A 25,492-nucleotide genomic window follows, 5' to 3' on the forward strand; every position below is an offset into this window, starting at 1 on the left:
TTGATTTCCAGCGTATGAAACAAAATAACCAACATAACAACATTCTGAGACTTCTACGGGACAGTGCTAGTTGCATTCAGCTGCTATTGGTTATAGCGTGTAGGACGTGAGGGAGCTATTTCAGTTCACAGATTATTTGTTCTGGCTGCATTGGACGTCCCTTTAGTGGAGGTTTAGAGCTCTGTAGACAGAAAAGTTTGGATAGGAGCGGGAACAGAGAGGACTAGATGAGTAACCTATTTTTCCCTCTTCCTGGGACTGTTCCTGTCATTACCCAGCAACTTTGTTCTAAAAAATATATGCTCAAGCCCCCCTCCCTCCCTCTTTGAAAGGCATCCCAGCTCCTGTGCCTCTTCAAGTGTGTGAGGAAAGCAGGAGACTCTGCACTTGTTTATTAAATCTCTAGATGCCTGACTTCAGGACTGAATGGTGAATCCTTGGAACTGCATAGATATTTTTTTCTCCCAGAACAATTTGATTCAGGGGTTTCTCTTTCCAGTTCCAGGGACTTCTATGAACATCTCTACCCAAAAGGGGCCTACTATATTTAATAGGAAGTTCTCACTACTGAAGTTTAAATAGCCCCACCCCACCCCACACCCACACACACACACTCGCACCAAACATCTCAGGTGGAGGGCAGGCTGATGATAACAGGGTACCTGCAGTAAGATGCCCCCAGAAGGATAGATATGGAACATGAGTTATCCCTAGTAGGCTAACGATTTAGAGAACAGGAATTTTCCTGAGGTTTCAGTAGTCAGTGCATCCTTGCTCAACCAGTTGGTTACATGCTAGAAAATGAGCTGTTTCCTTAGCACTGTTGTCTGGCTCCAAACATCAGCTACCGGCCAGACATGTGTCACTGCAGCTGGAGTATTGTTAGGAAATGAAAAACAGGCTTTGCTTGTCCAAGATAATTTTATTTCCCTCTTTTCATTAACTTCAGTGTTTGTTTCTTCTCACATATCCACTCTGACAGGGAATTAATGTGTGCTGTTTGTGTTACATCTAGACATCATCTCTGGCCAATAACACTGCCATCTCCACCATATACCAGCCTGCACCAGACCAGAACTCACGACCCCCTTCCCCGGCACTCCATCTTCAGGGTTACTGCCAGTGGGTCAGGACAGAGGTTCGATGGGCAGGCAGACCTGCTCTTTCTACCCCTCCCTTCCACAGCTCCCTTTGTATGGCTGCCTTATACATTTTTTTCTATCATGGATAAAAGTCCTGGGCACTCTGTTCCTTACAGGCGCTTATCAGATTCCCAGTTAATTGTTTGCAGCCCCTTTCTGAGTCTCCCATGATATCTGTTCCTTTTTAAGGAGCACTTGAGTGAAAACCTTAGGCCAGCTATAAAGGTCCTCACATGGCTAACACTGTTGGGAACTGCTTCTCACTCATGCTAGAAACATCTGCTCTGGCCTCATGGTGCTTTCTAGGAGACAGAGCTCTATAGCTGAGTGTGTTTGGTCTGAATGTTTCTAATTAATCCCTTTCTTCCTGGCATGTGACAGGTTAGAAATTAGGTCATAAGAGTGAGTTTTGGCTCTTCAGATATGGACTTTGTTACATTGCATACAAAAAATCCCCCCAAATCTAGTGCTCTAAATTGCTAAGAACATTGGTCCACTGCGGTTCCCCCGACACACACTGAGCCTGATGGATGGCTGCCCTGCATCTGTAGGCGCTGCTGCCGTTGTTTTCTAGAGAAAATCCTATGTTGTTGTTCTGCTATAAATGCAACAATACAATCCTTAAATCTGAAGATATAGTTTCCATATAGTTTATAAACATAAGACATACATATGGATAACTGAGGGGAAGGGAACCTGTGCATTTGTTTATTTTATATGTGAACACAGTTACAAAAAACACACCTTCTGCAGGAATCTCATTTCGTTTAAGTTTTAATATCCACCTCTAATAAGTCTTTCCTTTGGTAGTTGGCTACTCCTAGCCTAGCAGGCAAGCCCTGTTCTGCTATGTGCCTGAGATATACAGGGTTTTGAGATTGTCTTCCAAGAGAATTCTGGCCAGCTTTGGCCTGTGGGTTTGGAGCCAAAAGGGCTAAAATGTGGGAGAACCAATGTCCTTATTATACATTTTGTAAGTGTCTTTGCACACCGTTTCAGATAAATGGTGTAGGCTTAATTGGTGATCATTTTTACAGCAATTATGTTCCCTTCAGTAATCACAGGGTCTTTCAGAGCTTTCTCAAATTAACAGGATTTCACATAGAGCACAGCTACTGTCCGTGTTTGTCCAGTTGTTATTAATGAAGGCTTAGCTCCTTTTTTGTTATGTTGGCTTTTCTGTAGGTGCTCAGTTGGGGCTGTTTGTGACAAGCATGTGATAATGCCTTTAATCCACTCCTGCTGTGCGCATTCTGTACAGTTCATGTTTATAATCCACTCGTCCATGTATGGAGACCATCGAAAGCCTAAACAACATTCTTTCCTTCACAAGGCAAATCCTCCGTGTACGAAAAAAGAAGAAGAAAAGAAACTCTGGTCCTTTGTAGATTGGTGGCAGTGCAGACACTATCAGTCACAGCCAGCTCAGCGTATTATGACCACTAACACCATTATAAAAACTAGACGAGAGGCCCTGATCACCGAGCTCCCAGCTGCTTGCTGTACTCCACTGGGGGGTCTGATGGGTGTCCGCCGGGTGCACTTACCCTTCCGCTTGGGTGGTGCTGTAGGCATCATGCCAAAGCTGAATTTGTGCTGGTAGTCAGGCACATAGTCCTGAGCTTCATGAATGCTTTTCCGTGGCCCCAGAGACACTGGCTTAGAGGTTCGGTTGCGGCTTTTGTGGCTGGTGCAGTTCTTGCTTGGCTTTCTGTAACCTGGATGTGAACCGGGAGGTGCTGCTGGTTGACTGCTGTGTAAACTGTGCTCAACCCCTCTCTCTTTATCCTTCTCCTTGGAGGAGTGGTGTGGGTGGTGGTCTTTGGAGGCTCCTCTGTCTGCTGTGGAGAAAGTGTGTGTTTTGATCTGATGGAGGGACTCAGACCCAGAACAGTTCCTGTAGTCCTCTGCTTTTAGCACCTTTAAGTCCTTGCCATGCATCTGCTCAGGAGACTCACAGATCACGCTGGAACTTGAACCTCTGAATCTGCGCAACCAATCCCAGAGTGACCTGGATTTGCAGTCACAGCTCCAAGGGTTGCCATTCAGCCTGAGAAACTCCAGGGCTCCCAGGTGAGCGAGGCATTCACCCTGGAGCTCAGAGAGGCTGTTATTGAACAGGAAAAGGGTGGTCAATCTTCGGAGATCATGAAAAGCACGTCTGTGGACCCACTGGAGTTGATTTTGGTGGATGAGTAACCTATCCAAGTTTATTAGTCCCCTAAATGTGTTCTGATGAAGGCTCCACAGCTTGTTTCCATGAAGAAAAAGATGGCTGAGGTTGACCAGGTCAACAAAAATATCATCCTGAAGGAACTCGATGTGGTTATCTTGTAGATAAAGATATTGTAGATTGTGGAGGCCACCAAATATCCCACTGGGTAAAGAGCTCAACCCACATTTGTACAGGTACAAGGCATGGAGCTTCACTAGCCCTTGGAAGGTCTCAGCTGCTAAAGCCCTTAAATAGCGATTATCCCCCAAATCCAGCTCTTCTAGATTAACAAACCCATCAAAGGTGTCTGGGTCTATGAAGGTGATGTTATTGGAATAGATCCACAAGGTGACCATGGATGGGCTAAAGTGACCTCGCAGAAGCAATGTGATCTGGTTGTTCTGGAGGAAAATCCTCTCGCTGTTTTCTGGTATCCCTTCTGGAATTGATGCAAAGTTGTGGGCTTGGCAGCTGACAGTCATAGGTGATGGGTAACATACACAGTCAATGGGGCAGCATGCAGTGAAGTGAATCTCAAGCCCCAACAGCATCAGGAGCAGTTCCACATAACCCCCTGTTCAAAAAAGCAAGAGAACAAGGTCAGTTGAATTATGATGTCTCGTAAATCATTCAAAACCACCTGCCTAGTAATTATAGCTGTGAGGATTATTCCTAGTGAGAAACGTATCCAATTAACTCGACCACTTTTTCTGGCCATAAATTATCCACAAACAGATTGTGATGAGTAGGTTAGTTACTTGTAGTTGTCCAAACTTATTTCAGCCTATGGGGAGTTTGCCAACTGTTTGCTTTGATTATTCCCTAGTGGTTGTTTGTGGTGTGAGACTGGGCACCTTTATTACATGGTGGTATGGCTGCCCTCTGATTGGTCAACTAAAACTGTATAAATAGGGTAAACACTTGCAGCGCAAAGAGCGAGTTCCTTGCTTTGTGTCAAAACGCAGTATTCACCTGAAGCGCAATCATTCAAAATGTTCATTTGCTTAAAGCCCTCTTGTGTGGCAAAGCAAACAGAAAGGGTAACAAGTGTGATAAAAGTGCTCACAAATAACTCTTTGCACTGTTCATCCAGCTCTTCTAGTCCTAATGAGAGACAGTGTCCGAGCTCCCCTCATTCCTTTTGGTATAACTGAAGGATTTCCCCAACTCAGGCTGCTTTGTAGACACGAGGCATCTGATTTACAGAAGCACTGAGTGTTTGTATTCCCACTGATTCAGCTGGAATTTGGGTGCTCAGCACCTTTAGAAACCAGGCCCTAAATCTCTTGAAAGGAAAGGACACTCTAATTAGAATAGTCCTTTTTTACTGGGTTGTAACATTCGAGGTCTTTTAAACAGCAACATACATATTTAAAGAACAAGAGACTCTCAGGAAATATGATTTTATCAGCAGTCAGTGGAGAAGGTGCTGAGTTGAAAACTAAATTTGGAAGTGGGTGCTCAAACATATTTAAATAGATCTCCTGTGGTGTAACATATTACAGCTTCTGATACCACACAAAGTACTTCTGATCAGGGCTTTATTTCAGCAGAGAATAAAGGTGGGGTTTTTTGTTGGTTTTTTTGACTCTTTTTTTTTTTTAAAAAGAGCAGTAACTATCATTCCCTGTGGTCAGCCTTTGTATTGCTAGCCTCGCCATCTTGTGCATTTCCTTCTCACACTCCTATCTTCCTGCTTTCTTTCAGGCCATCCCCTCTCAAACTCACTGCACCAGGCTCTCATTTCTCATTCAAATTCCACTTCTTCTGTTACATCCACACTCACCCATGTCTAATGCATTCTGCACTGGGCGTAACAGGAAACGGGCATCAGATCAGAGTAGCATACATCTGCATGTGCCACCTGTCAATTAAACCCTAGCATGTCAGATGGATTATAATATTCCTAAACAGACTGGAAAGAGAAGTTCACCAGTATTGGTGCCAGGTTATCACAAGACATCCTGTGTCATTCTGGGCCATCTGGGCTTTTCTGAGCCCCTTTTCCAGCGCTCAGAAATGAATCTAGGGTTCAGTATTTAGACCACATGTCGGGAAGAGAGTAGAAACTTCCCTGTTTTTGATTCTGTTCCTTTAAAAGTGTAATTCTTCAGTTGGCTTCTCGTGTAGTGTGAGATATCACTACATAGCTAATTGTGAGTGACCTGTCCATCTGGTTCCATTCTTTGAATGCAAAGTTATATTTTTAGAGTGATTGCACCACAAAGACTGTCAATAAATCACCAGCAAAGGACACTTATATCTGAAAGCGCTGTTAATAAAAATTACTATGCCTTAAAGTAGTTTGGCCACACAGTCAGATTCCTGTATAATGAGGGTATCAGAACTTCTGTTGAGTCATGCCCTTCAAAAGTTTCAGGTTTGCATTTGCAGATGTGGGTGGTTTCCCATTTTTGCACCACTGCCAGAGAAGGGCCTTGTGTCAGGAATACCTAATACATAAAAAATGTATGATTATTGATGTTTGTTATTAGAAGCATTTTTGAAGTCACTAACATGACATCTGGCTTTGCTGTTGTGTGTTTGATTTCAAGAGGGAGAGGATTCTGGCCCCTTTAGACCTACTCATTGTAAGTCTCCTCACACTGACTTTGACCTCTTAGTGGTCCTTGCCCATCAAGGAACCATCTCCACAATCAGCAGTGGCAGCTGTGGTCTCAAAAACGCTGATACCCAAAAGTGCCAGACACTAAGTCCTTCCCATTCCCAACTGTGAACATGTAAGAAAAACAACACTTTGCACGTGGTTATAAAAATAGGGTTGAGCACTTTTCATCCATGGATCAAAAAGCACTTTTCATAGGTGTATCAGTATCATTAATCCCATTTTACAGACAGGGAAGCTAAAGTACAGAGATTGATACTTGTTAGCAAAATCTCCCCAGGCACAGATCACTGGGATGTTGTCTCTTTACATGAAGCCTGTTATCACAAATGCCTAAACAGAAGGGCCTGAATCAATAAACCATCTCCCACATCTGAGCAGCATAGAGGAAGTGTGCGCAGTGCCCACCACCACCAGTTCAACATACTGTTCCATGACCCCTTCGTCACCATGATAACAGGATAGCTAATGAGAATGTGTAGGCTGGTAGAGGTCTTATGATTTGGGTGATTTACATGTACATGTTGATAATGACGCAGGCGACGATCAACACACAGTGACGATTGACACTTTGGGCCTGCTTCTTCCCTGCTCTGCACAGAGTGGGTGTGAAACCCCACTAATGCCAAATGGCAGTGTTTCACACTCACTCTGCACAGGGTGAATGACTGCACAAGCTGCAGTGCATGGGAGAATCAGGCCCCTGCTTATAATTAACAAATGCGTGAGTTAATGTTGTCTGACATTACTATCTGAAGGTGAAATTTGTGTCTCAGGCTAAAATGGAAGGTGGTTATGCTATGGATTCCCAGGAATACAATGGTGAAATTGCCACAGCGAGGAGTTTCTGTCTTTGTTCTGATATCCAGGCATGAAGGGAATTGTGTGGGGTTGGCAATGGACACAGTATAAATACCAACCTAAATGGATATTTTGGGTGAGGGGATTGGTAAAGCAGAAGAAAGAAGGCAACTCTCTAGTGACACCACACAATACTCTAGCCAAGGATGTGAGTAACTTCCGCCCATAAAATTTGCTGATTATCTACCACTTTGAGATGTTATGTTGAGGGATAGTCTCAGTTTTGGTCAGTTTGCGGGTTCTCTCTCATATACAGATCCAGAGGTGTGGATGGCCCAATACCACTGGAGCTGAAATTTAGAACAAAAGCCACTGTTAGCCCCTTAGTCTTATCAATACTGCCAGACTGGGGTGACCTGCAGTATGACTCTATTTGTATCATGTAATCCTGAGCGTTTTAGTCCTCCTTGAGTTTGAAGGGGCATAGCTCAGCAAAACTGAGCCCCCCAGCCTTCCAAGAGCTTCTGGTTGGAAACCAGGGGTCCTCACTGGGGAACTGTGGGCCCAGCCTGCTGTCCTCATTAGAGAGGCAGAAATTGATGAATGTGCTGAAAAATCTTCTATTATCTCCAGCACAAAGCTTTTGGTTTCATCCAGCCAAGGCTGGAGGCAGATGGAGTGTCATTGGTACATGTGTCAGAACTGACCAGGGAGGGAGAGTTTCAAAAGCTGAACAGAAAAATGCTGGTGAGAGCCTTTTAATTAATTGCGTTAAGAAGATACAGCACTGTTGACATTGGTAAAGATGCCAAGGATCCTGTTAGCACTTCACACTCCTATTATTACACATGGGTAAGGCATTGTTTCCTCCCCACCCTCCCTTCATGGGGTCATTCTGCATTCATTTGGTTTTCACTGTGTTCTTACTGACTGGAGTGAATTCACTGGGCTGTCCGAATTATTTCCCACGTAGCATCTTTCTAATTGGGCATTAATTAGGCATTAGTTAATGCCTGCTTGAAATTCTTTATCTTTGGACGTGTCCAGCTTGCAGTGTTACTTATATCAGCATTATACTCATTATTAGACTAACATCATTATAAATGTTCTTCGTTACCTGCTAGTTTCCAACATATCAGCCTTGTTATTGGCAGTGAAAATCACTCCTCCTGAATCATTATTAACGAATAAGGACTGTCTTTACGCAGCACTGGATTATTGTTATACACTATTACAGTGTTAGTGTTGAGCCTGAACTAGTGCTGGAGCTGAAGCGCTCAGAAGGATTTGGGTTCCAGGAGACAGAGTCTGTGCACTTATCCAGAAAAAATGGATGTTTTCCTTCCTGTCCATTTTAGAACAGATTATCCCTGTGGTGGCACCAGCACAGGGATAGAGGGGAGGCTGCATAGGGAAAAGGGAAAATCCCCCACCTTGACCCTCACCCCAAGGCCACCCCTGTCTTTGCTATAGGTTCTCATCTGGGCTGAACATCCAGAATCTGGATTTGGGGACTGGTGAATCTAGGTGTACACCTTTCGGCGGCAGCAGGGCGAATGCTTAGGGCTCAAATGGGCGGAAGAATGCTAATATGGATCAACAGCCATCAAGTGTCTGGCAGCGGACCCTTCTTGGACAACAGCAGGAGCCACATTGCCAAGTTAGCAGGCGCTGCAGGGCAGACGCAGCACCCTTCAACCATCGAGCCTCGACTCTCCATTGGGTAAAGACTGCGGCGTCCTAGAGCATGCATCCTGCTACTATACACTGCACGTCAGACTATTCTGCATGGACAATCTAGGGCTGCGGGGTCAGTGTGTCCCCCTGCGTTAGGGGGCTTTGTAGGGATCAGGTCTTCCTGCAGCATGCCCTGGACGCCCTTCGCGCTTGGGGTTACTGTAGAAGGTAGGGGAAGAGCAGGGGGAGCCAGTGCTGCACCAGGGCAGTGGGGGCTCCTGTGCCAAGATTTCCTTGCACATAAAGTAGGATATTTTAACTCTATTTCAGGAGATGGGCAGCAATATATTGATTTGGGAATGTGAATTACTATTGTTAGTTATATTCATGAGACAGGCCAAGTCCTGAAATTGAGTTTAGGGAAAAAGTTGTTCATGCAAGAAGAAAGATCTCGGTTGATCTGCAGTGTAGTTGTAGCTGTGTCGGTCCCAGGCTATCAGAGGGACAAGGTGAGGTAATATCTTCTGTTAGCCCAGCTTCTGTTGGAGAGAGCCCAGCTTTCGAGCCACACAGAGCTCTTCTTCAGCTCTGTGCAAACACAAAAGCTGGTCTCTCACCAATAGAAGTTGGTCCACTAGAAGATAGCTCCAACTGAGAGAGGTAATATCTGCATGGCTGTTCTGCTTGACTCCCATTTTGATTTGTACTGCTGTAAACCCCCCTGTATAGCTACTACATAATATAAATAATATTCAATCAGAGCAGGATACAACTGGGGGCAAAGCCCCTGGCTCCTGTTTGCCATCGGCATTATCAAGCAGGTAGAAGCTTGGTCATCACTCACTCCTGAGGCCAAATTCACGCCTGGTGCAACTCCACAGACTGACTGTAATGGAGCTGCCCCAATTACACCCTGTTTCTATCAACCTAAGCTTCCTGCATCAAGCCCATGTGAGACAGAGGCACAAAGACAAGGCTGAAAACCCAGGGGGCATTTACTTTGAACCTTGGGAACTAACTCAGAATGTCACATTTGCACACTGGTAGATGGAAGTTGCTTTTTAGCAGGAGAAAACAATCTGTTACAGAACGTTACAATTCCATGGGCTATCCGAGAGGCCGCAAAGGGCAGACTGAGCAGCGGTGGCACCTTGTCTTGGGAAACAAGGAGTTACATTTCAGATCAGAGGTAGGATGTTTCAGCAAGTCAGTATCTCAGGTCACTAACCCCAGTCTATCTGTGCTGTGTAGAGGAGAAAGCAAACAAACCTCTGCTAGATCAGCACACAGACTACATTTCCCAGCAACCACTGCTTTGTGTTTGGCCTCCACAGAGCAGCAACAGATGTCTCTTTGGGATGAGGGCAAAGGAACAGCCTTGCACCACACAACCCCCATTTCTCAAGGGGTGCGAGGCCTGCAGCTGCTGCTGGAAGGCCAGCAGCCTCCGCTCATTCACTCGCTGCAGCCATCTGTTTGCAGTGCCTGGATGCCGGCGCCAGTTCTGGGAGCGTGTGCTCTCTGTGTGGTGAGCCTGCTGCCGCTGCGATTCAGCCAGGGAGTGCCAGCCACCCATCCACCTTCATCATTTCCTGCAAACGGTGTCATAAATAACTGACAGATCCCAGCTGTTTAGAATTATGGTTTCTGATAGAGTGACAGCTGCTTCCAATCCCCTAGTAATCACTCCAGCAGTTCTGGAACATTTCAGGAACATAAAAATCATTGGAGATAATTTTGTTTTTGCCTAATTTGGTGAGGCAAGCTGTGATTTAATAGCTATTATGACCTCAAAGGCAGATGACGACCTGGAAGGCCACTGTCTCCACACAGCTTTGGGGGTAGGGTGCTAAGGGGGACTGTCAAAGTTATTCTGGGGGAAGGAGGGACAAGAGGAAACCCCTTTTACCAACTGCTCAAAACTGTGCATTTTAGCACTGTTCTAACTTAGGTCCTTGTCCATTTACAAGTGAGAATTCTCTTCCCAGAGGCCGTCTTGTGCCCTCCCATCGCACTGAGTTCCCCTGGCTCTAAAGTGAAATGCCTCCCATCCTGTTTTCCTGCAGCAGTCTCCTGTGCACCCAGAGTTCCTGAGCGTGTTTATTTTCTTGCTTGCTTGCACCAGTGCCATGAATGCTTCTCCCTGCTGTAAGTGACAACAGCTAAGCCTTCTGGGGTGCATTACTGTTAGTCCAGTAAATGAAAAAGAAGCAGATTCAAGAGCTCTGAGGACATTAGTGGTGGTTCTGGCAGGAGGCACCAACAGGAAAGAAATTCTACTGAACAGCAGGAGAGAGACTGACTTTGCTGGTGGGTATGGGGTAGCTCAAGCTGCATTGGGCACATACCCCCACTGCCTGTGTGTTACCTTTGGGAATAGCCTGCTTGGAGTTTGCCTGAAGGTAAAACCATTTCCTCTGCAAATCTTAACGTGGACAGACTCCTGTGGTCAACCGTATGCCTGGGACATGTAATCTAGGCACAAGTTCCAGGGTCCCCCTGCAGATGGGGTGGAGGAGGCATTTACCCTCCTCTCCCCTTCTCAGGGTCAAACCCAAGGTCTTTGGGAAGTTTTTGGAACTTGTACATTTCCTCTTATTGCCATTTTAAACCAGAGGCCTATAAATTTCTTAGTGTAATAATGCAAAAATCAATAGCTCTCTTTGGAACAATAGTTTTATCTTTCATTTCAGCAGGGCCCAATGCCTCCCCACAGACTCCATCCCTCTGAATCAGACACATTACTAACATGGGAGAGTGTGTGGGCTGCTGCCCCTCACCACATATGGGGGCTTCTCAGTGATGTGGGACTTATTTATTTATTCCCAGTGCTGTAAAATTCTAGGACAATATAGTACAGGTTCCTCTGAAGGGAGCGGTCTTATGCTCAGTCTCTTCTCTGATATTCAGCCCAAACATGAATGCTTCAGGCTTTCTGAGCCAGCACAGGGGCTCCTAATAGCTCAGGGTTCCCAGAGTCTCCACTCTGAACTCCCTGCCTTTGAAAAAAGCACAGGTTGCATGTTACCGTGCCCCTCCAAGTGGCTTAGAGAAATCAAGGAGAGGTGAAGCTGCCCATCTCATGTCCATGAAAATGCCTTTGTGCTCTCCCGGTTCAAACACCCTGACCAGCAGTCTAACCATGAAACAGAAGTTATGTATTTGTATTGCAGTAACAGCTAGAGACCAGAGCTCCACTGTGCTAGATGCAGTACAAACAAATAACAAGGAGGTGGTCCCTGCCCCAGTATTGCTTACAGTCTCAGTTTAAGATTAGAGACAGCAGCTGGATATGACAAACAGTGGCACAAGTTATCAGAGAGGCAATTTCAGTCAATGTGATAAGCAGCAGTCACAGCACAAGTGTAGCTGAAACTTTTTCCTGCAAGATTTCAGTGCCACTGTACTCTGAATCCAGCTGAAATAAAATACAGCACCCTCAGCATACATAGCTAACGCACTTGGAGCACAGAAATGCTAGTGGGAGGGAGCTCATACGCTTGAGCCCTTCTGGGCCCAACAAAGCCACTGCTGGGAGAAGGCTCACAGCTGTAATTCTGCTGGACATTGTCAAGGTGCTAACATAAAGAGCCTGCTGCCTCTAGACACATGGACAAAAAGAACAAAACATGCATTTCTGGAGGTGGGTGGCATAAATGTATCTGGTATATAAATGGAAGTCCAGTGTGCCTGGCACTGATTCTCACATCTGGCATACTGGACAGGAACGTCTGGTCTCACTCACTTGTTTATTTTCCACTGTTTGCCATCACACTGGCTTGAAATATGCATTGAAAGGCAGGATTGTCTTTCACATGTTCCTGGATGTGTGATCCTCAGAAACAAATTAGCACCGATTCACTTCTATATAGAGTGCAGCCATCAGGGAATCACTCCCAAATTCACAGTGAAAGAAAGCCATAATGCTTCCAGTACACTAATCCGCTTGAAGAGCAGCTCCTGACCCCTCGCCTCATGCTGGGGGCTCCATTAGGAATGACAAACTGCATTGAAAAATAATAAATAACTACAGAAATTGACAAGGTGGCTGGAGGTCCAAAGGATTTGTACCCAAATGTGGAACTCCCTGTTTAACTAGCGCTCCTCTCTGTCCATGTGGCTCTGGCTCTCTCTCTCTCACTCTCTGTTCAAGCTAAAGTAAATAGAAAAAAATAAACCCAGTGGCAGCAGCGGCTGTGGGATTGGAAACTCAGATACGGAAACTTGTTTAATTTAAATACGTGTATCAGTACTAATGTAAGCAGAGAATGGAGGGAATGCAAACGGTTTTTTCTTCATCTAGTCTGCTCTCTTCATTTAACCCCATTTTGGAATACACCTTCTGCTACAAGGGTGCACTTGTGAGAACAGAGAAACGACTTCAGTCAATGCAGAGTACGGACAGTGCTTACTCCGCCCCTGGCTTCAACAGCAGCCCTGACGGCCTTACAGGCTAAAGGTTGGTGCTGACCAATCAGACTCCATCTGTATGAGAAGCTGGCCAGCTGGCTGGGGGCAGAATGGGACTGGGAGGCACATCGCCACCTGTGCTCACTCCAGTGAATGCCTTCCCCCACTGCAGCTCTCAGACTCATCCCGTCGTGAGTGTAGGCAGTTGAAAACCCCCCTTGTCAAATGCTGTTTGGACTGTCTTGGAACAAAAGCACAGTGGAGGGATATGCAGGGTGTTTGAGGTTAGGGACAGGCAGATCATTCCATCCTGCCCTGACTGCAGTCCTGTGTGCTTAGGAGGACAAAGCTGCTTCGCCATCACTTGCCCACTGTCTCTGGTGAGGATGGCATTGCCAAGAGAATGCCCTGGGTCCTTCCCGCCCTCTGCCCTTGCCTCTGTCTCCCTTTCCTGCAGGGTTAGGATTCCACAAGAGAGCAGAGAGGTAGTTAGAAGGCAGGCGGTGAGCAATGCAGGGACCTGTGAGACTCAGAATGGGCTTGGTGACACTAGTGTGAATTGCAACCTGCTTTCAACTAGTTAAAGTAAAGCTCTTGATTCTTAGTGACTGGAGAGTCAAAGCAGAAGCCAATCCACAGCTGGGACAGCATCCAACTAGCAGATTGAACCGTAATTCAAATATGCTTCTCAACCTCCTAAATTAAGAAGCTTTGTAAAGTGCAGAGAGCAGTTAAGAAGGTTTTCCTTAATGACATGAGGAAGGGACACATCCAGAGATATGGTCAACAGGAGACAATCCCAGCTCCACGGGAAAACAAACCTTCTATATTAAGGTTTCAGAGTAGCAGCTGTGTTAGTCTGTATCCGCAAAAAGAAAAGGAGTACTAGTAAGATACTTCTGGGCTTTTGGCAGGTCTGAGTTAGTCTTTACCTGAGCACAACTCTGTAAGAAGACTTGACAACAAACATATTGTCTTTCTCCAGGTAGCACCTGCTGTGCAGAGCTGCCAAAATGCTGTGCAGACTCTAATGACACTTCACACCCCCTCGGGAGAGGGCAATTATAATCATCCCCATTTTACAGATGGGAGAAACTGAGGCACAGCAGACATATGACTCACCTAAAGTCAAACAGTGAGTCTGTGGCAGAACCAGAAATAGAACCCAGGAGTCCAGATGCCCTGTGTACAGCTCTAAGCATGTGCATACAAACCAGTGTTTCAGACGGTGACCTCCAAGCAGCTGGTGTTTGGGAGTCCTGGGCCATCAGTGCTGGGAGGGCTGAGGTGGCCCAGTGTGTTCTGCCATAAAAGGAGGGAAAGTCCCGGTGTTTAGCAGCCCAACTCGCCAACTGAGGCCAGAACAGACAGGGCCCAGGAGGCCCCGTTTACAGCCCTCAGCAGAAGAAAGTTCATCGCAGTGCTAGGTTGAGAATGAAGTAAAGGGAAATGGCTGAGGATGGGGAGATCCTCAGGTCCTCAAGGGGAGGCTAGAAATTATGATCCCCCTGCATGGGAGAGAAATATAGTAAGAAGACAAGTGTAATTGATCATCTGGATCGTCTGTCTGCCTCTTACGGTGAAATCATCAGATACTTTGATTCTCTTTTGTCCTGAGGTGACAAGTTCTTCCTGAGCTTTCAGAGTAGCAGCTGTGTTAGTCTGTATCCGCAAAAAGAAAAGGAGTATTTGTGGCACCTTAGAGACTAACACATTTATTTGAGCATAAGCCTTCGTGAGCTACAGGTCACTTACGCTCAAATAAATGTGTTAGTCTCTAAGGTGCCACAAGTACTCCTTTTCTTTTTGCAAGTTCTTCTTTGCTATTCACAGAAATGCAAAGAAGTTCGTTCATAATAGCAATAATGATTTTTTTCTTTATAAAGCAACCATCCACCAAAGTCTCCCAGGCACTTTGCAGTAAACAATCACATATGAAATGGCAAAAATCATCCAAGATTCACACAAGTCCGATCAGTGTCAGGCACTGAATAAGCTAAGATGTGAAGAAAGCAGAGATTCACCAACTCATTTCTTGGACCAGACACTAGCTGGGGACTCCCAAATTTCTTCTGTTTGGTTAGAAACATTTTCAGAGTGGAGGAAAGCACAAGGTCTGAGAGCAAAGCTCCAGCCTCCTGTGTGCAAGAGTTGCATACACCGCTGTGCTCCTTGCACTATGAGCATAGGTCTTGCCATTGTAGCTCAGACCAGCTGACCACTGATCTCAAACTGGCAAATGCTTCAGAAAACTGAACGAGTGTGGAATAACCTGCCGCCAAGTGAAGATTTTCCTAGTCCCATCTGTTAGTGAGTGACTTGTGCTCTGAAGCAGGAGCATTTTAGTCCTTATACAAGGGTTTTTAGCCTATCTAATGTAATTAATAATGAGATCATTATCTCAATAAATGTCTGATCCTGCAAAGGTCCTGACCTCAACAGTGTATTGTGTCAGGGAGTTCCACAGGCTAATTATATGCTGCATAAATATGTATTTGTTTTTTCTGCCTTTCAATTTTATTAAATATCCTTGTGTTAGTATGATGAGAAGGCAAATAGGAGTGTACAGTCTACCTTCTCCACCATTCAGCAGTGTCCAGCTCTGTCTACAATGGGGGTGAAGGAGTGGTGTGCTGGGCATCAAAGCATCAATCTTGGTTACATCTTCCTTCCTCAGAAAGAGCTTGTGTCATTTAGAGAGAATCAGTCAAGCTGGTAGCTCAGTCTGGAATCCCAAGTCTCTTTCTCATCCAGGCCCTGAATGGATGGCACATTCTTTCCCCCACTCCTTTGGTCCACTTTGAATGCTAGGGTATGATGCCATAACGGAGTGTGAAACATGAGTCCATCTGGTCAATGAGAAGGAGCCAGCCCAGCACTGTATGACAGTTAGCAAATCCCATGGCAGAGAAGTGACAGTCAGACATCAGCAAAAGACCAGGCTGCAGCATAGGTATTTGTTCACTCAGATAATTTTGTGTTAGAACCGTGAATATAGGGGGGTCACTCCTGATCCTGACACAAGCTTTGGAGAAGGCGACAGGGTGTCCATCTTCATTTATACAGCACTTATCCCCACAGAATATAAGCACATGTATGAGGCCTCTGTTTGTGTTGCACTCAACTTCGAAGCAAAAGGAAGTCTCAGAAAAGTGTTATGTTACAAAGCAAAGGAATACTAACAGCTGTCCCCTGTGCTCTTTCTGTGACCTACAGAATAGGGATAATACTCCTCAGCTCACAGGGCTGTTGTGAGGTTTAATTAACTAGTGCGAGCATGTAACGTGCTAGATGAGTGGTAAGCGTCATTATGATTACTTGGTGCTGTGAGAAGTGGGCACGAGGAGACATGATGCCCTGTAGATAAGGACCTGTGTATTGCACAGCCAGTGGGATGTAAATTCGGTTCAAAATCCCTGAATTCTGTGATGGGCTAGTGATTCTGCAGCAGCTTTAGATAAATTAAAAAATGGAGGAGTGTAGTAATTAAATACGAAAATGATTAACATAATCAGTACAGTAATGCCGGTGTCAATATTAAATTCAGTGTATTTTTTGTAGTGACTGATAGCTGCATCATAGCAGTAAGGAGAAGCTGGAGATTTGGCATCTGGAACTTTTGGCACCTGGGATCACGGGAGGCAGCTTGGGATCAGCACATTAGGAGACTGTTTCTGTTAAAATGATCAGCAGCAAAATGGTTAACAAGACTGAAATTTGTATTCGTGGCAATAGGTTTCAGAATGAACGAACCATTAAGATAGATAGGGCACTTCATCCCTCTCAGAACTTTGGTTTCAGGCTGTCTGCAGACTCAAGCAGGCATCACTGCATCAATTATACTCTATTCTCCACAGCCATGTGGGCTTGACATTTCTTTTTTTTAAATGACAGCGTAGGTTATGGAGTACAGTTTGGAAGGGTTGGGATTTCCCAGCAAATTCTACAGGCAAGGAATCTTGCAACACAAGGACCCTGCCTGTAGGCATTTAGGGCATAGTGCAGGGGTTCAACCCCAGGCAAATCTCCAGCTAGGTGCACACAGTAATAGGTAATGGCTCATTTTACAGCTAGAATTGTCCTACCAGTACAGTATAGAGTGTCTTTCTTACCCTCCGCCCTCTGCATGAGTCCCAGAGCCTGGCTCTCTCACACCAGTTGTACAATGGTGTATTTCCTCTGACTCCTGATTAAGCCTGGTGGAACTGAGAGGAGAATCAAGCCACCACCTTCACACAGAGCTTTGGGAAGGCAGCAAGTACCATGCAGCAAATTATCCAATGAGAATTGGCACTTCTGATTGCTACATTAGAACTTTCAGCATTTCCCACCTAGTGCTTCTGTCATGTGAGTGATGGGCATTCTGCATCTCAGAAACTGTCGCTTTCTTCTAGCACTGCACAAGGAACTATGGGACAGACGCACAGTGATACTGTGGCTATGTTTCACTGCCAAAAATGGTGTTTTTAACCAGGATAGCTAGCTAGTACATATTAGTTCACTGTAAAATCCTAGTGGCAACAAAGCACACGTAGCTTTTACCCCGATGTAAGTAGGAGTGGGAGGTGTAGTGTTGACCTTGCCTGGATACCTCACAGTAAAAGCTACCTGTGCTTTGTCTCCAGCATGAGCTAGATACCTGAGTAATTACCAGGGTCCCACATGGGCTTGTGTAGCCTGTCCTGCCTCCGTTTCACTGCCCTGGTGCTTGAGCTAGTTAGCTTAATCCTAGCTGGAGTACGTCCACACGAGCTCCAGTCACCCTGTGATTGCACTGTGCACATATCCCGAGTTTCATTTGCGCTACCCTGGCAGTGTAATGGGGCTGTAAGTGGATGTGTGGTGTAAATGAGAATCAGCCCTGTGTTAGAAAAAAGAAAATAGCATTATCATTAAAACTACTCTGTATCCCTGCTTGCCTGTGACCTTCCCCAGCCCTCTCCTGTCTGGCTTCCTGCTGCCATTCTAAACAAGCCCCACACATAGGCCTTGTCTTTGTTAGGAGTCAGGTTTCCCCTTTCCACAGGGGTGCCTTTCCTGGAGGTGCCATGTATCCCCCAGGTTTCTCACACACACCCACACAATTATGGCATGACATAGATGTGCAAAAAGGTAATAAAACCAGCCTGTTCTTTAACTTCCAAATCCGTCACTGTCTCATGAGCTGCCTACTGCTGTGAACCCTCTTCCCTGTGTTTAGGAGAACAGACAAGCGTGTGGTTAAGTCACAGGTCAAGCTGGTAGGAAACCTGGGCTCTGTTCTCAGCTCTGTTTAAAAGCTTCCCGTGTGGCTCTGGGTAAATCACTTCTTTCTGTGCCTGTTTTCTCAGCTGTGAAATGCGGATAATGCCACTTCCCTAACTCACTGGGGCATTGAGGCTAAATTTGATTTAGTTGGGGTTGGTCCTGCTTTGAGCAGGGGGTTGGACTAGATGACCTCCTGAGGTCCCTTCCAACCCTGAGATTCTATGATTCTGTGATTCTATGAATTAATGAATGCCTGCAAATGGGGTGGAGATCCTGGGACTGTACCGCCAAGTGTTGTTATTTGTTGTTGTTATTGATGGTCGGGCAGCTGCTGTGCTGTGATACTGTTTATTGGGCTGTTCCGAATGGTCTCACTGATAACTAAGGCTTTCCTGTCTCTGTTGCACCCACCTGCTGTCTCTCATCTCAGACTGTAAACTCTTTTGGGCAGGGATCATCTCTTTATGTGCTTATACAGCACTCAGTACAATGGGGCCTCAGTCCCAGACCTCAGTGGGAGTAGGACTGGGCCCATAAACAAGGGCCTGCACTGAGAGAGACATCAGGGACCTAGGTGGTATGTAACTTCCTGGGTGATGGGGAAAATGGCACTTTAGGCAGTTTTAACTAGGTAGAAAAGAGGGAGAAGGGGAACTTTTCCCTAACTCGCACAATCTGGCATGCACTCCACAAAGAGAAGATAGCATTGCTCTGAATCAAAAGCAGAAAGCTAAGAAAAGTATTAATATACTGAAGGGTCTGTACACAAATGAAGGTGGTGCTAGAAATGACTGTGACCTAGTGGGCACCACCAAAACCTGGACTGATGATTCTTATAGCTTGGAGCACCATGAAAAGTACCCCTTGGGTTTACGTACTGGCTGCCAAGGTGGTCCGGTTCCAAGATAGGGCTATGGGTTCCGTCTATCGCCCCACCACAGTTAGGGAATCCCATTGCAGCAAAGCCATTCACTATGACCTGCACATTTCCCAGAGTCACTACCCTTGATAGCAGCAGCTCAGTGATTGCGTTGGCTACTTGGATCACAGCAGCCCCCATAGTAGATTTGCCCACTCCAAATTGATTCCTGACAGACTGGTAGCTGTCTGGCGTTGAAAGCTTCCAGAGGGCTATCGCCACTCACTTGTGAACTGTGAGGGCTGCTCTCAATTGGGTATTCTTGCACTTCAGGGTAGGGGAAACCAAGTCACAAAGTTCCATGAAAGTGCCCTTACGCATGCGAAAGTTTTGCAGCCACTGGGAATCATCCCAGACCTGCAACACTATACAGTCCCACCGGTCTGTGCTTGTTTCCCGGGCCCAGAATCAGTGTTCCATGGCATGAGCCTGCCCCATTGCCACCAGGATGGCCAAATTGCCGGGACCCCTGCTTTGAGAGAAGTCTGTGTCCACGTCTTCATCACTCTCGTCACCGCGCTGCCGTTGCCTCCGTGCCTGCTTTCGCAGGTTCTGGTTCTGCACGTACTGCAGGATAATGCGCGAGGTGTTTACAATGCTCATAACTGCCGTGGTGATCTGAGCGGGCTCCATGCTTGCCGTGGCATGGCGTCTGCAGGAGAGCAGAGTTGCAGCAGAAGCGGTGGCTGACAACGGATGCCACGAGAATAGATATTTATAGAGAACGACGAGAGGACCTGCGAGGTGGATTCATGAGAGCAGAGTTGCAGCGGAAGCGGTGGATGACGACGGTTAGCACCGCGCACATTTCCCGAGGAAGAACACACGTACCCGGGAGCCCAGGACAGACAACATGGAGAAATTTGCCATTGAGACAATAGCAGGAGGGCAGAGTGGCAGCGGAAGTGGTGGATGACGACGGTTAGCAGTCCTGCTGCACCGTCTACTGACAGCAGTATGGCGTCCGCACGGAAAAAAGGTGCGAAACGATTGTCTGCCGTTGCTTTCACGCAGGGAGGGGCAACTGACGACATGTACCCAAAACCACCCGCAACAATGTTTTTGCCACATCAGGCATTGGGAGCTTAACCCAGAATTCCAGTGGGCGGCGTAGACTGCGGGAACTGTGGGATAGCTACCCACAGTGCACCGCTCCGTAAGTCGATGCTAGTCAAGGTAGTGAGGATGCACTCCGCTGATTTAATGCGTTTAGTGTGGACATGCGCAATCGACTGTATAAAATCGATTTATAAAAATCGACTTCTATAATATTGACCTAATTTCGTAGTGTAGACATACCCTTAGACCCTGGCTGAAGCCCTGAAATAGAAGGTTCTATGTCCTTTCCAAAATTGTATTAGCCTTAACTATTATAATCTGGACTCTCTGGTTATCCATATAAATGTCCAATCCCTTTTTGAATATCACTATGTTCTTTGACTATCTCAATGACTTCTTGTGGCAATGAGTTCCACAGTCTAATTACACATTGTGTGAAAAAGTATTTTCTTTTATCAGTTTTGAATTTGCCACCTTTTAATTTCATTGAATGTCCCCTTGTTCTTGTGCTATGTGAGAGGGAGAATGGAAGTTCCTGATCTACCTTCTCTATCCCATTAATTATTTTATATACTTTTATCATGTTATCTCTTATTTATCTCCTTTCTAAGATGGCAATCCCTGTCTTTCAAGCTCTCTCTTTATATTAGAGCTTTCCAGGCTCTGGATCATTTTTGTTGCCCTTCTCTGAACCTCCTCCAGTTCTACAGTATCCCTTTGGAGATGGGGTGACTATCCACCAGGGTCTCTCCATTTCAGGAGTAATTAATTTCCCCAGGAAATGTAAGTGCTTGGGAAATGATGTTCAGCCTGTCTTCTCCCTAAAGCAGAGGTGGGCAAAGTACGGTCCGCGGGACATGGGACTGTCCTGCCTGGCCTCTGAGCTCCCGGCCGGGGATGCTCGCCCCCAGCCCCTCCCCTGCTGTCCCCCGTCCCCCGCAGCCATGCTGCCACGTGGGCAGTGCTCTGGGCGGCGGAGCTGTGCCCTCCTGCCCGGCAGAGGGGCAGCGTGTCTAGCTCTGGCCCGGCGGCGCAGCTGCCAGACATGCTGCTCTGAGCAGCATGGTAAGGGGGCCGGGGCAGGGGGGTTGGATAAGGGGCAGAGGGTCCCGGGGGGCAGTGAGGGGGACAGGGATCGGGGGCGGTGGATAGGGCAGAGGTTCTGAGGGGGCAGGGGATGGGGAACATGGCGGGGTTAGATGGGGGCAGTTAAGGGCGGGGTCCCGGGAGGGGGTGGTCGGGGAGAAGGAGCAAGGCGGGGGTTGGATGAGAGGGGCTTTCTGAGGGGGACAGTCAGGGGGCGGGAAGTGGGAGGGGGCAGATGGGGGGCAGGCTGTTTGGGGACATGTGCACAGCCTTCCCTACCCAGCCCTCCATACAGTTTTGCACCCCGATGTGGCCCTTGGGCCAAAAAGTTTGCCCACCCCTGCCCTAAAATCACAGCCCAGCACTGGACTCTGTGATTCCCACTCAGTCCCCCAGAACCCCTGCCCTGCGGTGGGACTGTCTGTGGACTAGATGGCTGAGGGCGAATCCTCTCCCTTCCCTGCTGTCTTGTTGCAGGACTGTGTGTGACTGAGAGCTAATGCCAGCCAACCTGATGCGCTGTCTGCCATGGCCGTGCCCGTCAGAGGGTTTGTGGTGCAGATTACAGAGTAGACCTAATAGCCCTGCACTCCCCATCTAGCACCAAACTGCAACAGAAGTATATTTATGTCAACAAGCAACACCCAGCACCATGATATTTCACCCCCAACCTCCTCACGTCCTCGTGCTTAACTACACATTTTACAAAGTTAAAACAAATTATAAACAGCAGAAATAGTTTATTTAAAAAAGAAAGGGAAAAAACTTGGCAAAAGCAAAAAGGAAAATAACTGAAATGCTCATTAAACTGAGGGGCTCTGTTTTCCTGTCCAAGTGGCCACAGCATCTCCAGAGGCTCTTGGGAAGCTTTGAAATGCCTTGTCAGACAAGGCTTTCGTCCTACCTGATGTTGGCTGAATTCACGGACCCAGATTTTTTTTCTGGAAACAGGAAAGAGGGAGCAGCTCCAGTCTAACTTTTCACTTTCCATCTGATCACTGTTGATACAATTTATTCTTATGACAGCATGTGCTGCTTTCATGGTGTTTTATTCTGAAGTACAACTTGTCTTTGTTAGTCCCATTTTCAGGTCTTTCATCATTTGAGTTACCACATAAAAGGCATTTAAACACTACTGCTTATAAACAGCCTTGGTGAGAGGAGCTGGGAGTGGAGAAGCTGTGAGCTCTTTAGCCAGCGTTCCTACACTATTCTCCAGAGCGTCTCCAGATAAAAGAGGCTGGGAACAGAGTAGCTGAGAGCTCTGTCAAAGCCCATTCCCTTTAGCACCTGCTGTTGGTGATGGTTGATTCTGGAGGTGCTAGGATGGCCCTCATGATATTCCCTGCAGAAATTTGTGGCAGACTGTCTACGCTACAAGGATCCAGTGAAAAACAGAATTGTTGTTTATTTGTTTTTGTCTGGCAAAGCAGTTTTGCAAGAACCCTCCTTCACACAAACACACAGAGCTCATTCACAGGACTCCCCTGGAGTGGCCCTGCACCCTGCTCCCCTGATTCAGGTGCAGACACCATACACTTGTTAGCCAATTCTTCTGACACTCTGGGAGGTGCAAAGTCACTCAGCCCTTGGGTGACCAGACAGCAAATGTGAAAAATCGGGTCGGGGGTGGGGGGAAATAGAAGCCTATATAAGAAAAAGACCCAAAAATCGGGACATCTGGTTACCCTAGCCCTACCCTAGCCCTGCTGATTTGTGTTTGTTCACCTGTCCTGAGAATACACTTACTGGCTTTTTATCAATAGCTCTTTTCGCAGGGGCTTCATTACTTCCTAATTAGCCAAACCTTCCTTCCTTTGGAAAATAAATCACATGTTGCTGCTGCTGTTCAAACTTCCAGGATGTTGTTAAACATCCAGGTCCATTAACCCCCACAGCTTATCTCTGGGCATCCTCTGCCTTTGGCTTGAGGAGACTTCTCAGCTTATTGGTACTTATCAGACCTGGAAGTTAATCAGTGCTTTATCCCCAATCAGTGCTAATAGATCCCACCATGAAATGTTATCTGCTAATTTACTAAAGGCACTTGGTGGTTTACAGCTACCCACAGAGAGCTACTGAAGTCTAATTATAGCACCATAGTATTGCTCTAGCATGGAAGCAAATGCATTTACATTTGTGTGGAGACATCCAGTGACATCACTAGTGACCAAATCCACCTGCTAAAGCTTTGATCCTTCCTTTGAAAAAGAAATGTCTTTCTAAGGAAGTGTTTTCCCTGCCACGGCCAGTGGTCCTGCCCTAATCCCTCTTGTGCCTGGTGCTGGGAGATGCTAGCACTGGTATAGTTGAGCATTCTCCACTGCCAGCTTTCCTACCCCTTCTCCCTAGAGAGGCTGGGACTGGAAGAGCTGTGAGCTGCCTCCTATAATTCCCTGCTGTGACTCATGACAGATTCTCCACAACTACAAGGATCCATTGAAAAATCAGAATTGTTTTCAGAAAAGAAGTTTTGTGAAGCCTCCATGCACAAGCCTGCTTCCTGATTTGCAGAATAAATATGTTTTAAAGTCATCTTGTGAACAATCTGAGAACCTCTGGGGTTCACATACACCACAGAACTCATTTCACATTTTATAATCCACATTATCAGTGTGCTGGAGCCTGTGTCATGCCAGCAGTCTGGGAGTGCAGCAGTGACTGATTCCCTTGGAAAGCAGTGGAGTGCACAGGTTTGCCCATTTACTCTCTATGCTTTTGTGCTTGTGTAAACATCCTTCCGTGCTCATGGTCAATACTGGTGATAGCCACAAGCAGACTAAGCAATAGCTTAGGGCCCCAAGCAGTTCAAGGGGCCCCCAATTTATATTACAACTCAAAATACTGCTCATCTTATTTAACATGGATTCTTTAATAACTGTATTAGCATGTGCTATGCTGGCATTTTTTGGTTTGTGAAAAGACTGCGATTAGCATTTTTACAGGGTAGGTGAAGGGTGAGGATAACAATACTCTTTCTTGGGGCCCCAATTGGACAGTACCACCATTGCACAGAGTCAGTACATGGACCAGTGGCTGGTGGCCCTGTCCCTCTTTCACTTTAAATCCCCCCTGATAGTCCTCACTCCAGTAAATATGGAGCCTCTGTTATTATCAGATACGTTTGATTCTGGTGCAGTTAAAAAGATCTCTGATGGTGCCAGTTTCCCGGGAAGGTACAGAAGAGCCATTTCTTCTGTGTAAACACTATCGCTCATCAGCATAACATTCCGGCATCAGAGATGCCTTTAACAACATGTAACCTCCTATTTCTAGCCCACTGTCTCCACTTTCTCCATTGTCTCCCTCCCTTTTTTCACATGCTGAATTGTGTGATCACCCGAGTCTTATCCCGCAAACTCCCAAAGAGCCAATCTACACTGGAAAATGTGCTGGGTCTCATTGGAACAGCCTTTCAGGTTTCGTTTAGAGCCTCTCTCTTCCCACTGAACATTCTCATCCGTGAACGCTTTACTAATTGCAACTTTTAATACACTGAACTGGGAGACCACAAGATCAAACACAGCTGCTGCCATGTTGCATGTCCTTTCACTCAGCTGCAGTGTAACAAGCAGAAGATGGACCTACTAGGACAAAGAGTTCCCTTCTGCTCCTTCATCCTGCTCTTTGCTCATCGAACCCAAAGGCAGAGAGGACTTTGTAATTTAAGACTTTTATGGGCCATAATAAAGATTGCATCAGGAGTAACTAATGTAAACATACCCATTCTGACCAGCTGCAGCCAATGCAAACATGAGGATCTCTCCAAGAGCATGTTCAGTTCTTGTGAGGGGCATGTCAAAAAGCCAGTGCTGACACCTTTCAGAAGGGAATGAGCAGAACACCAATTCAGATCCTATAGCAGGTCCCGTCTGCACAAGCAAAGATGTCAAGATTACCCTCTCAGCACCCAGACTTAAATTAGACGTTGCCAGCTGGGGAGAAAGGCCAGAGAGCCCGCTGGCTATCTGAGCATGTGGCCTGCCTAGTGCTCGAGTTCACCATCCGAGCCTCACACACAGCATGGACCAAAACTGCAGAATTGGAAGAGTCAGACAGGGAGGTAGATTATAAACCTGTAATTCAATCAAGGGGGTTCAGATGATGTCACAGTCAGAATAACTGTCGTTATCAATACGTACATACTGGGTATACAGTTGCCTTTCCAATCAATTATCTTCTTCCAGCCACTCTTACTGATAATAAATAGAGATGATTTAATGGAGCTAAACACTGAACTGATACTTTACTAAAAATGCCAGGAAATGGCTGCATTTTGTGCATCGGTGTCCCGAGGAAACACAATGGGT

At 46.3% G+C, this 25,492-nt stretch overlaps 1 protein-coding gene across 1 annotated transcript in view; it reads right to left on the minus strand.

Moving 5' to 3' along the window:
- Positions 1 to 905: 905 nt before the first annotated feature.
- RTN4RL1 (reticulon 4 receptor like 1) overlaps positions 906 to 25,492 on the minus strand; it is a 65,686-nt gene continuing 41,099 nt past the window's right edge. The window contains exon 2 of the mRNA XM_037880770.2: positions 906 to 3,931. Within this exon, the coding sequence (XP_037736698.1) occupies positions 2,568 to 3,931 (1,364 nt within the window). The 3' untranslated portion in view covers positions 906 to 2,567. The remainder of the gene's footprint in view (positions 3,932 to 25,492) is intronic.

The sequence above is a fragment of the Chelonia mydas genome, chromosome 17 (genome assembly GCF_015237465.2).
Source record: "Chelonia mydas isolate rCheMyd1 chromosome 17, rCheMyd1.pri.v2, whole genome shotgun sequence".
Classification (NCBI taxonomy): Eukaryota; Metazoa; Chordata; order Testudines; family Cheloniidae; genus Chelonia; species Chelonia mydas.